The 14,296-nt window shown below is 36.5% G+C and overlaps 1 protein-coding gene across 1 annotated transcript in view; it reads right to left on the minus strand.

Annotated features, from left to right (window-relative positions):
* Nucleotides 1-14,296, minus strand: part of LOC150076806 (phospholipid-transporting ATPase ABCA3-like) — a 354,775-nt gene that overhangs the window by 226,413 nt on the left and 114,066 nt on the right. Inside the window, exon 7 of the mRNA XM_090385684.1 lies at nt 8,179-8,352. Coding sequence (XP_090241810.1) covers nt 8,179-8,352 — 174 coding nt within the window. The remainder of the gene's footprint in view (nt 1-8,178; nt 8,353-14,296) is intronic.

Genomic DNA, 14,296 nt, shown 5'->3' on the forward strand with positions numbered 1-14,296 from the left:
AGCAGTTTCAGATATGAAACTGCTAGCAAGGATTAGGAGGTGATATCCCCTTGTACAAGGCCATGGTTATGCCACATCTTGAGTATTGTATACAGGTCTGGAGGCCTCACTTTAGGAAAGATGTAGATCTGCTGGAATGGGTGCAGAGATCAACCAGATTGGTGAAGGGAGCAAAAGGTGATCTTAACTACAAAAGCTTCAGTTCTACAAATTGCAGTGTTTGGAGGCTAGGCACCTGTAAAGAGATCTGGCTGAGGTGTTTAAGGCTTTGAATGGATTGTGTAAGCTAAATGTGAATGGCATTCTTCCTCTTGCTGAGACTGCAGATGAGGGGGGCATAATTTCAAGTTGAGGAAGAATGGTTCAAGATAGATGTGCAGAAGTTTGCCTTCAGCCAGCATCTGGTTGATTGTTGGAACAAATTTCCACCTGTTGTTGTGGAAGTAGATGGTTTGAATAAATTCAAGGAAGTACTACACAAATTTGTGGGGGATATGGACGGGTGAAATGTGTAGGTTTTTTTTTTTTTGCTGATGTTATATAAGCTTGATTTTCTTGCATCATTTGCCACTACTACTACTATCTTTGTCCATTCTATAACTGGAAATTCTATCTAAACTTCTGTGATGACAGCATATTGCATTCCACTTTCCAGTTTGAACTTCTCGAATATCTATTACCAATTTCTTAAATACTGATCTCCAGGTAATTCTCCAGTGAGGCAGAGATAACTTAGTTAATTTCAATCATTCCAAAACCCAGTCCTGTCTTATATCTCAAAAAAAAAAAAAAAAAAAAAAAAGGATTCTCTCCTCCTATGCTTACCTTCAATGACACTCAGATTTGTAAACAAGATCACATATCTCTATCGGAAATTACCCTGACTTCTAACCTCTCTTGGCATAAGCACATCACAAATATTGCTTCCTCTGCATCTAAAAAACTATTTTTTTTTTTTCATTGTTGGCATTACTTTTCTTCCAAACAGCTACTCACTCTGTACACATCTTAAATTCACCCTATTTAGAATACAGTGCCACCCATAAAGTCTCTCCAAATTATATACATGTGTTTTCTATAGATACTTGGGCACTATTCTTCTAAATTAGCTTCTATGATTTCTCTTCTCCTCTCTCTCTCAAACCAGTCTGAACACATGCTGCAACCAGTCAGCATCCTTTTACTGTTCAATTTCAAGCTCACAGAACCAACTTTTCTTCTTTCTCATTTATTCCTTCAATTTCCATTTTCTGGAACAACCTCCCTTCACACGGCTTTCTGAAAATTACAATTTACAGGAATTTAAGTCTAATGTCAATAAGTATCTTCTTTCATCTTCTCAAAAGAGAGAGAATTAGTACTTAGTATTATAGGTTCTAATACCTTTCATGTTTGGGGTTTTTATTAAAAAAAAAAAAAAAAAAAATGTAATACACATTACATAGGAAGCACCACAGTTAAATATAATGCCTCTGAGATGTCCATACCAATGAACTCAACTTAGCCAACACACCCAATCAACTTCCCATCAAACCTCAGATTGATTCTGCTATAACATTAACAAAATTATCTTCTAGTTATAAATTAACCACTTATGAAGCTCTAACAATAGAATGGTTCGAACATAACACAATTTTCAGTTTTTAATGCTAAACTACTTACAACTCTTTCACTAATATGTAACTTAAACAATATAAAATTTCCAACGTGCATGTCCGAGTTGCATCACAGGAATTAATACTCTTATATTAATAATACTCCTTCCTTCTCTTATCACTTGGAACAAACCGAAGATGATACAGTAATACCCCAACGTTACGCGATAGGTGGGTCCGATGAAAATCTCTTAAGTCGAATTCGCGTAAGTCGGGGTACAACTTTGCATATAAATACATATAATTTTTTTTTAATTGGGACCAAGGACTAACAAAAACACTAGTTTAGAAGAAAAATATTTAATAAGATTGCAGTTATTTATATATATTAATACAAAATATGTATTAAAAAAAATAAATGAGTTACGTAAAAAAGTTATTTCGATGTCGATGGCTTCATAAAATCTAACAAATTCGTCTGATGACACAGCGCTTTCTTTTTTTCACGCAGAATTTCTTTGTAGCAAGCTAATAATTTTTTTTATTCCTTGCTTTGTAGCTATAACGCGTTCTTCATTGGAGTCTGTGTTCTAAAATTTTTAAGCCCTTTTCAATTGAGCTGAGACCTTCTGTCAAACTTGCAATTGTCATGTGCTTTTCTGGGGGAACTGGGTCTGAAGTAGTAGTAGTGGCATGTGATGCAAGAAAGCAAGTGCATGAGCTTATGCAGCATCAGCCAAAAAAAAACACACACACATATATAAACCTATATAAAAAAAAAAACAAAAAAAAAAAAAAAACACACCATTCCCTCCAAATGCCTGTCCAGTTCCTCTTTAAATTTATTCAATCTATCAACTTCCAAAACGACAGATGGAAGTTTGTTCCAGCAATTAACCACCCGCTGGCTAAAGGCAAATTTAGGCACATCTACTCTACATCTGTCTTTTCTTAATTTGAATTTATGCCCCCTTAGGTTCGTAATCTGAACAAGTGAAAGGATCCCATCAGAATTCAGCATGCTCAACCCATTCAAGGCCTTATATACCTCAAAAGTGTCAGATACTTCAGTGACATTTTGCTCACGCATCTCTATGAGCTCATTCATTGTCAGCTCCTGACTATGTGAATCCAACAGCTCGTTGATATCATCACCATTGACTTCCAAATCTAATGGGCTGGCAAGATTAACAACTTTTTCTATCACATGAGCGACATGATCAGTTTCTGGCATTGTTTTCGTCTCGTTTTTTAAAAAAAAAAATGGACAAAGTTTCTTCCAGACACCATTCAATGTTTTTTTGTGAATTTCATCCCAAGATTCTTCAATGATTCTTACAGCATCTAAAACATTGAATTGTTTCCAAAAGTCTTTAACAGATATCTCATTATTTTGTCTCATAGTTTCATTCAGACATGCAAACGAACGCCTCATGTAGTAAGCCTTTAATGTTTTGATGACTCCCTGGTCCATCGGTTGAAGCAAGCTGGTTGCGTTTGGAGTCAAAAACACAACTTTCACGTGGGTTGAAATTAATTAGGGTGGCAGGAGGGTGACCGGGTGCATTTTCAATAAGAAGCATCACTTTAAATGGAATCTGTTTAGACTTACAATAACGTTCGACTTCGGGTATGAAGTGGTGACCAAACCAGTCCTCAAAAATGGAAGCTGTCACTCAAGCTTTATGATTTGACTTCCAAATCACTGGTAAGCTAAATTTAGATATACACCAAACGAAAAAATCAAGAATTGCGTAACTCCGAGTTCGCGTAAGTCGGGGTATTACTTTACTCAAAAGTTCACTGTTTGAACTCTTGGTTCCGCTGTATGATTTAATACCAAGCAAATCGTTTTCCTCTATGGGATCTCATTTTAATAAGTTATTTTAATGCTCACAGAATTCTTTCCAATTCAATCTTGTTCTAACCAAATGTAAGCAGTAAGGAGGTAAGTTCTGTTAAATAATGTATTCCAGTTCTTCTTGTTATATATTGCTTTATTCAAGATACATTTTTAATACAAAATATTTTTTTTTGAATGTTTAAATTTAAAAATATCCCAAAAATGGCTAGATTTCCTTATGTAAAGAAATACCTCTGCTTAATATTAAGTAAAAAGATATATATACACACCTTTCACAATAGCAATCCAAGATTATCTTAAGGCATGATAAGCAACAAACTTAACTGGCTGTTAATGAAAAATATGTGGGAGTAACTATAAAGGCAAAGTTCTCTCAACAAATGCAGATAGACTGCCAGGACAGCAGACTGCACTTTATCTATTATATATAAGAATTTTGCTAATACTGGAAAAAAAAAGGGAGGGGAAGCATGCTTTTGGGGAAGGAGAGACATTTCAGGCATCATGAAAAAAAATTCCACCAGTTTTGGAAATATATGATTTAACCTTTAGCAAGTGCAAGTTTCTTGATATTATGCTGTTCCTACAAAATAAATTTTTTTAAGTAATTTTAGAATTTTTAAAATATGAAAACTATTTTCTTAAACTATTTTTACATGCAGCAATTGTGATATTGAAGATGATGAACAGAAGATTGAAGGAAAAAAATAGAGGAAATGAGAGAGTGAAATAATACTGGTTCAGAAAGAGGAGAGGAACAAAAGATGTGATAAGAATAATCAGAATTTTGATGGAAAAGAAATACAGAGATAAGATATAAAGATGAATACATGTTTATATTTGTTTTGTGAATTTGGAAAAGAGCATTTGGAAAAAGTAGATGGTGATACTGAAGGATACAAAATTGATTGGAGAGACAGAAAAACTATATTGGGGTCAAAGAGTTATGTTTAGAACAGTGTGGGCAATAACAAAGAAAACAGAAATAGGGAGAGGGAAGAGACAACGATGTCTCTCCCCAACAGTGAGATCCACAGATCATATAACACTGATATATGAGAATAAAATTTAAGACTAAAGTTATCTAGCAAAGGGATTAAAAAGGTGTAATTATTAAAATGGATGATAAAATAATGTTACAAGTGAATAAGCATAGATATTGTTGCAGTCTCCTAACAACTGCTGGAAGAAGTAATGGAAATTAAAATTTCAATGGATAAGACAGTATTTGAGAAGCAGCAATAAATATTTACAGAGAGAATGAGTATCAAGTTAAGGAAAATCACAGTTAATATTTCATGCTTTGCATCACACATTATGGGGCTGACATGGGTCACAGGCACTAAAGAAGGAAAATATTAAAGACATATATTAGAAATTTTTTAAAGGCTATAAAGAAAAAAAAAGAAAAACTAGACTAGAGATGTACTGAAGGAAGAGAGTTTGTTAAAAGAAGTGAAATGATTGAAATGAAAGTTATGGACAAGACACCAAGAACAGGAGGAAAAAGAAGAAGAATTGGAATGCTGAATGATTTGATAGAGGCTGATGGGTATCATAGGATGAACGAGAAGACTAGAGACAGGGAGAAATGGGGATGTGATTGAGTTCGGATCATGGATCTGCTTTGTGGAACCCAAAACTTATGATGTATAAATAAATGCTTTTATATTTTAATTTACTTGTATTTGACTGTATAGAGTGAGAGTATTAGAGTGAGATTATTGAAATAAACCCAATATTAGAGTGAGATTATTGAAATAAAAAGTACTAATTTAAATTACATTTTTTCACTTAAAATCAGAGTCACTTTTAGATGAATGTATCTTTTCTCTCATCTGTTCACTATCTTCTAACCATCATTACTTTTTTTAATGCTGTAATACCTTCTACATTTATTTATGTATCATTTGATTCACTTTTGTCAACTTCTGGATAAGACTTCCACAGAATTTCTTTAATATTGGCTTGTGTAAGCCAACAAGTCTTAAAAATGAATCCTCCTTATTTTAGTTACCATGCACTCTTTGTATCTGAACTAAAATGCAACTAACCTGACTATTCACAAGAACAAAAACTTAAAATAGAAAATGAAATAAATCAGAATGCACAGTTCCCCAACATAACTAGTAAAGCTATTCACTAGTTATGTGTAGCTATTCATGGAGCAAGAAAACAAATCAAAACCAAATGGACAAGCAATCATGTGTACCCAACACACGAGATATTAATTTTGGTTTTCTTCAACACAAAGTTCATGCCTGCAGAATGGCATTTTACCCAATTCTGTTTACATATTAAATTACAATTTTCCAAAACATCTTAAGTCTCCTGAAAACATCAATGAACATGATGATAATGTGAAAAATAATACATCAACAAGTAAAATAATAATAATATTCTTTAGTAACTGTAAAAGGTATAATTACAGATATTATAATTACAGAGATCATATCACAGAAACCAGTGGGATTTACAAAACAAGAAAAAATATTAAACTGGATAATTTAACATTGTAAGTTGTTGGGGGGGGGGTGATATTCACTCACTGAAAAATGCAAAAATTGTAGAAAGTTCAGCTTCTAATGCTGGAAGAAACTCAGTACTAAACATCTTTAAAAATTGCAGTAAATGCCTGAATTTATTATTTAACTATGAATATTATCTATAAACATAATATTATCAACCATAACTTCTGGTCTACTGACTTTTCAAAAGTCATAATGGAAATACATATTTCTGTTATATTTTTTGAATGTTATGCAAAATATGATGAAATTGTTAAAAAAGGAAGCTTTCTGTAAAAATCATAAAATTTATGAATGCAGTGATTCAACAGTTAGTTTGTATGATTGGATAGTAGTTTCATGGTTAGAGGACAGTACAGCTTGAATGGATTTTATGGTTCAATTTGCGATAATGAATGAGACTTTGGTTTGAACAAGAGAAATAAAGAACAGCCTGCTTTGATGAATCCTTTGCATTCATCAAAGCAGTGTGAAAAGTATTTCTAAATTCTTTTTATATTTTTTTTTTAGTATCAGTATTAGTGGTGATAAATAATGCTAGAAAGCAAGCTTACAAAGCATCAGCTGGAAAAAAAAAAAAAAAACCCTTCCTTTATCACATGTCCATCCCATCCAATAATTTGTCTAGTTCTTCCTTGAATTTCTTCAAACTACCCATTTCCACAACAACAGATGTAAGTTTGTTTCAAAAATCCTGCCAGCTGAGGGCAAACTTCCACACATCCTGCAATCATCCTTCCTCAATTTTAATTTATGCCCCCTCATGTGAGTAGTATGAGCAAGAGGAAGAATGCCATCAGCACTCAGTTTGCTCAATCCATTCAAAGCCTTTAACACCTCAATCAGGTCACCTCACAGGTGCCTAGTCTCCAGATGCAGCAATTTGCAGAACTGATGCCTTTCTTGGTAAAACTACCCTTTTATTACCTTGAGTACTACTGCATAGGCCTTCAGACCTGTATACAGTACTCAAATGTGGCCTAAACATTGCCTTGTACAATGGAATAATCACCTCCTTATCTCTACTAGTAAAGCCTGTATATCATTCACAAAACCCAATGAGCTGTCCTGGCAGCCTATCTGCACTGCTCAGAGAACTTCATATCTCACTGTAAAATTTTGTAAAAAACTTTTTTTAAAAAGTTTTTAGTAAAAATATTTTTATTTCAAAATATTTTTTTAATGAAGTAGTTGGGTTTTAGATGCATCAGTGACTTAGGTCATATTGCACCATATATAGACATGCAATTTTACAGACATATATATTATGTCTGTAAAATTGCAAGTGTTCTGTTGTCGATCTGTTTGTTTACTAGACAAAAAACCAAAGTTTCTAGAAGAAAAACACCGTGCTATCCTCACCTGAGACAAATTACTCAGCCATATTGTGAAAAAGGTTAATGTGATATGATCTGGTCTTTTCCACCTGGTGCAGAGAGGACATCAACTCTACCACCCATCAAGGCTTTTATGAAGTACTCAATGCATGAAAAAGTCTATTCACCTGAAAATTCAGCAAAGTTCAAGGAGCTTTCTGCATTCTGAAGCAAAATGCAGAGATATTATGGAAGTTTACTACAAGAATGTTTAGTTCAAAATCTTCAAAATTTTAAATCACAGAGGAATCAGATGAAACTATGGGGGAGACAAATTAAAATAAGATAAAACACAAGAAGATGCACAAGTTTGCATCTCAACGGATTCAATGCAATGCCAACTTGTGCATCTTCTTGTGTCAAGTAAATAAACATTTGTCTACAACAGACAAATGTTTATTTACTTGCAGATAAATCTGTATATTTTTCAACAAAAATTCAGAATCACCCAATTTAATTATGAAATTAAGAGAATTTTTTTAAAAATTTTACCTTAGTAACATGTTTTAACATTTATAGGATTTTGATATTTTTTTTTCTTTCGATTACATTAATTTTTATTATTAAAGTTGAGTTTTGCAATTTGCTTTTTTTTTTTAATCCCACCAAAAATGTGAAAAACTTTCCTAAAAAGTTCTTTTACAAGCATTTTTTAGCCTCAGAAGTGGACACCAAGGAGGGTAATAAACAATTATAGGGATCAGATATCACGGTAACAAATACAATAGCAATTTGAAGTTATTTTTTGTAAAGTAGCATATTTAAAATTCTTAACGGTATATGGAATCTTCCAACAATATAGCATAAAATTTTACCTGTCCCTTCCCACATTGCAATTACAATTGAAATAAGTCCCATAGCAGTATTTGAGAAAAGGCTTCCGGCAAGTTTCTCTGTACGACTAAGCTCTGAATATCGATAGTACATAAAAAAGTATGGCACAAATGTTAGGAAAAAAAGTATTCCAGTTCCTGCTGTTGCTGAGTTAGCTGAAATATATACATAAAGGAATTAACAAATTTGTACATATAAATATAACTTTTTTTATGAGTTATATTAATTTAAATGAATTTATAAAACTTTAATGGATTATGAAAATAAATAGTATATTATAATAATCTAGGTGAATGGAGTGACAGACTGCAAATTAAACTGGATACATTTTAGCAGGAATTCATTACTGATATAAATATATAATTATATTTATTAATAATCATATACACCGATGAGCCAAAACAATTTGACCAGCGAGTCATTATGCAAATCTAAGCAACTGCAGGTGAAGTATGGCATGTGCGCAGGTCGGGACATGGTTCAGTATCAGGTGTCCCGCAGGTCGGGACACCTGATACTGAACTCCATTAATCAGTATTACTCTTGTTTTTCAGATGGGAAAGGCAGTAGACTTAAGCGAGTTTGATAAAGGCCAAATTGTAATGGCCAGACGACTGGGTCAGAGCATACCTGAAACGGCACGGCTGATGGGGTGCTCACAGTCAGCCGTGGTTAATACCTACCGAAAGTGGTCCAAGAAGGGGAACCCACGAGCCGACAGCGAGATCTTGGACGACCATGGCTCATCAATGCTAGAGGTGAGTGAAGGCTCACCCGGATGGTACATGGCAACAGAAGGGTGACTGTGGTGCAACTTGCCAGTAATTGGAATGCTGGTGACAGTAGTAATGTGTCACAGCACATCGAACTCTGCATAACTGCAGGCCGCGCCAAGTGGTTCACCGGCAACAGCGCCTACAATGGGCACACAAGCATCGAAACTGGACCTTGAGTGATTGGAAGAAGGTCGTCTGATCCAATAAATCACGTTTCCTGTTGCACCGCGTAGATGGCCAGGTACGTGTGCGTCGTTTACCTGGGGAAGTTATGGTACCTGGATGCACTGTGGGACAAAAACAAGCCGGTGGCAGAGGTATCATGCTTTGGGTGATGTTCTGTTGGGATACCCTGGGTCCAGTCATCCATGTGCCAGGCACTCTGACATCTACCACCTACCTAAACATCATTGCTGACCAGGTACACCCTTTCATGGCAACGATCTTCCCCTCTGGCGGTGCAGTCTTTCAGCAGGATAATGTGCCAGGGCACAATGCCTGGATTGTTCGAGACTGGTTCGTGGAACATGAGGAAGGCTTCCAGGTATTGCCCTGGAGTCCAAATTTCCCAGACATTATCCCATTGAGTATCTTGTCTGACCTATTACCATGGTCTCATTTGACCAATTTGATTGGGTACTAAGATGTGGTCACAAAGGAACTGAATGTCAAAAATAGACATTCAGTTCCTTTGCTCTTTAGAAAATACAGCTGCGACTTACAGGCTCCGAAAAAAACGATAAGTTTTTGCTTATTATTTACATAATTGTTATTTTATATTGTACTTAATATGTTGTCTTATAGTTCTAATTACGCTGATTATTTTTATTTTTATAAACAGTTTTTGCAGATATACGTAATACTTTATAAAACCGTTATTTCATTCGAATATTGCAGGCATTGTTTTGTATATAGTGATCGGGAATTCAAATTTTTTAATTGAGGTAGTTAGGTAGCTCTAATGTATAATTATAGAAACAGTAATACGCTTCACTGTTTCTATTAGATAGCGTAGTATTGACATTTAATTTAATTTATTGATCTAATTAATTTAAAATATCATGCCCCAAACTAGAGCAGCAAAGCAATGGGCACAAAGTGGCAGGAGTGCTGTGACTCGGAGGAGAACTGAGGGGAGCGATTCTCCAACGAATCATAGCCTTAAAAAATGTGCAGCTTGTGAAATGTTTGCCGAACTTTCTGGAATGGAACATGATATTGCCATGGGGGATGTCTTTGTGTGTGTGCGATGTAAGGAATGTAAGGAAATCAGGCGACAACTCAGCGTTGTTATGGGCCTATATGAGAGTTTGAAGGACAGGGTGGATGCCCTCGAAAGATCTAAATTGAGGGGCCCATAAGGCTCTCAGCTGCCCACATCAACGCCAGAGCTTGCACTTGGTCATCATGCAACACAGCGGCAACCCCCAAGGCAGATTGCGCTGGTCCCAAAGGAACTAGTAGTTGTTGGTGACTATTATCAGGGAGACGGGAAACATCCTTTGTTGAAAGGATAGATGGAACAGGACCAGGGTATGTCTGCCAGGGGCAAAGGTTGATGACGTTGTAGAGCAGATATCATCTTTTAAGGGCACAAAAGGTGATATAGTTGTACACGTTGGCACTAATGATATTAAGAGTAGGAGACCAGCAGAATTACTTAACAAGTACAGGTCACTGATGAAAAAAAGCCATGAATTAGGGTTGAATTTGAAAGTGTCTGCAATTCTGCCCAGACACGATAGGAGGGAGTATATGATGAGAGCCTTGTCGATCAATTCGGCCCTGGAAAGATTGTGCAAGGCTCAAGGGGTAGAATTTTTTTCAGCCTGGACTGTACTTGTTAACAGGAGAGATTGCTTCTACAGGGATGGGATACACTTAAATAGAAAGGGTGCAAGAATATTTGCTGATGCTGTCGAGGCAGTGTTAGGTGGGTTGGAAAACTGATAGCTTGGGGGGATACAAGGACTAATAGTTTAACAGGAGCCGTAGGCAGAGGTGAAGGTGATTCTTGCACAACTTCTATTAGAATAAGTAGCGACCTGGAGCGAGGGATGTTGGGGGTTTCGGGGACGGATGTCAGTCATCGTGAAACAGGTGGGTATATGGGATGTGTTAGAGTGGCTGGGAATAGGAATAGGTGCATGTATACTTGCATGTATACCAATGCTAGAAGTATAGTAAATAAATTTGATGAATTTGAAGTGTTGGTCAAGACATCAAAGGCGGATATTGTTGGGATATCAGAGACGTGGTGTCACACAGATATAAGGAATGCCGAACTGGAATTTGGGGAGTACAATGTGTACAGAAAGGATAGACAGGATAGAAAGGGTGGAGGTGTTATGCTGTTAATAAAGAAAAACATAAAATCAAAAGAAGTGCATCCAGTTGATATAGATGAACAGTGCACTGTTGAGTCAGTTTGGTGTGACATAAGCACTGCGAAAGCAAAAATTAGAGTAGGAGTGTGTTATAGGCCTAATGACTCGAATGAGTACAATGAACAATTGTACAGAGAAATAGAGTGGGCTAGTAAATTGGAATGTCTTATAATGGGGGATTTTAACTTCCCAGATATTGACTGGAACTTGTGGGTTGGGCACTCACACACTAGTCAGACTTTTGTGGATTTATTGGATGACTGTTTTCGGCAGCAGCATGTTCGAGAGGCAACCAGAGAAAGTAATACTCTTGATCTGGTTATCAGCAGTGATCATTCATGTATTAGGAATTTGCAGATAAAAGAACCACTAGGTGGCAGTGATCACAGTGTACTGACGTGGGATTTACTTAAAGATTTGATTACCATCAGGGGTAAAGGAAAGGGTTTTTGCTTCCGTAAAGGCGAGTACAGTGGTCTCCGACAGTTTTTAAATTCTGTACAGTGGGATCAACTGACGATGTTACCAACAGTAAATTCTAAGTGGGAAGCATTCAAGGAATTAATCGTGGAGGCTACTAAAAGTTTCATACCTATTAAGAAATATTGTTCAAGGTTTAGGCCTAAATGGTTGTCAAATGACCTAATGAGGCTCGTAACAGAGAAGAAAAATGCATGGGATGCATATAAATTATCAAGCGACTCAGAAGCCTATGGCAGATATAAGTTAATCTGTAATCAGGTCACAAAAGAGGTTCGGAGGGCGAAGGCAGATTACGAGAAATCCTTGGCAAAAGATGCTAAGAAAAACAGCAAGGATTTCTTTACTTATATAAACTCTAAAAGGAAGGGGATGAATCTGATTGGTCCACTTGACATCGATGGTTCAACTGTTGATGATCCTGCTCAGATAGCAAACAAACTGAATGAGTATTTTGCATCTACATTCACACATGAGGAGTTATTAAGGTTTGAAAATGGCAGAAGGTTATCAAATTGTAGCAGGGTGCTTAATGATCTTGTAATAACTGAGAGCAAAGTGGAAGAGAAATTGTTAAAGTTAAACGTAAGAAAAGCACCTGGAGTGGATGGGATCTATACAGTTATATTAAAGGAGGGGGCAAAGCAACTAAGCAAACCCTTAGCCATAATTATGAGAGCATCCTTGGACTCAGGGGAGGTTCCCACTGACTGGAGATGTGCAAATGTATCCCCAATTCACAAAGGGGATCGAAGGGTGACACGAGTAATTACAGACCAGTTAGTTTAACTTCTGTTCCGGGAAAAATAATGGAGTCGCTGGTTAAAGATGCATTGCAGGATCATTTAGACAAGACTGCAGCAATAATTCAGACACAGCATGGGTTTATTAAGGGAACGTCTTGTCTGACAAATTTGATAGGATATTATGATGTGGTTACAAAGGAACTGGATGCAAAAAATAATTTTGATATCATATATTTGGATTTCAGGAAAGCTTTTGACACTGTTGCGCATGGAAGACTATTGTACAAATTGGAGCAGAATGGTATTAAGGGTAAGTTGCTACAATGGATAAAAGGATGGTTAAGTGGGAGAAGACAGAGGGTGGTAATCAATGGGTGCTGCTCTTCTTGGACTAATGTTATTAGTGGAGTCCCACAGGGTTCGGTGTTAGGTCCATTTTTGTTTTGTATATTTATCAATGATATTGATGAAGGTATATCAGGCTTAATGTCGAAGTTTGCAGATGATACAAAGGTTGGCAGGGTTGTTAATGACAGTAATGGCAGTGTGCTACTGCAACAGGATCTAGATAATTTGGGCAGATCGGCTAAGAAGTGGCAACTGAAGTTTAACCTTGACAAATGCAAAGTACTGCATATGGGTAGAAGTAACCCCAGAGAAATGTACCAACTGTGTGGTACCAAACTTAAGGTGGTAGAAAATGAAAAAGACCTGGGAGTAATTGTGCAGTCAGATATGAAGTTTTCTTAGCAATGCAGACAGGCTGCCAGGGTAGGTCATGGGGTTTTGTCAATGATATATAGGAATTTTGCTAGTAGGGAGAAGGAGATCCCTCTGTATAAGGCAATGGTCAATGGCCACGCCTTGAGTACTGCGTACAGGTCTGGACGCCTCATTTTAGGAAGGATGTAGATTTACTTGAGCGTGTACAGAGAAGGGCAACAAGATTGGTGAGGGGAATGAAGGGATCCTCTTACCAAGAGAGGCTTAAGTTCTGCAAATTGCAGTGGCCGGAGACTAGGCACCTGCGCAGTGATCTGATTGAGGTATACAAGGCCTTGAATGGGTTGAGCACACTGAATTCTGATGGGATCCTTCCACTTGTTCAGATTACAAACCTAAGGGGGCATAAATTCAAATTAAGAAAAGACAGATGTAGAATAGATGTGCGGAAATTTGCCTTTAGCCAGCGGGTGGTGAATTGCTGGAACAAACTTCCATCTGTCGTTGTGGAAGTTGATAAGTTGAATAAATTTAAGGAGGAACCGGACAGGCATTTGGAGGGAATGGTGTGATTTTTTTTTTTTTTTTTTTTTTTTTTGGCTGATGCTGCATAAGCTCATACATTTTCTTTTTTGCATCACATGCCACTACTACTACTACTACTACTACTAAATAATTTTGATATCATATACTTGGATTTCAGGAAAGCTTTTCATACTGTTGCACATGGAAAACTGCTTTACAAATCGGAGAGGTACGGCATTAAGGGCAAATTGCTACAATGGATAAAGGGATGGTTGAGTGGGAGACAATTGAGAGTGGTAATCAATGGACACTACTCTTAGTGGACAAACGTTATTAGTGGAGTTCCCCAGGGTTTGGTGCTGGGCCAATTGTTTTGTATATTCATCAATGATATTGATGAAAGTATATCAGGATTAATGTCCAAGTTTGCAGATGATGCAAAGGTTGGCAGGGTTGTTAATG

This window comes from Mastigoproctus giganteus, chromosome 12, assembly GCF_048544385.1.
Source record: "Mastigoproctus giganteus isolate SK-2022 chromosome 12, ASM4854438v1, whole genome shotgun sequence".
Classification (NCBI taxonomy): domain Eukaryota; kingdom Metazoa; phylum Arthropoda; class Arachnida; order Uropygi; family Thelyphonidae; genus Mastigoproctus; species Mastigoproctus giganteus.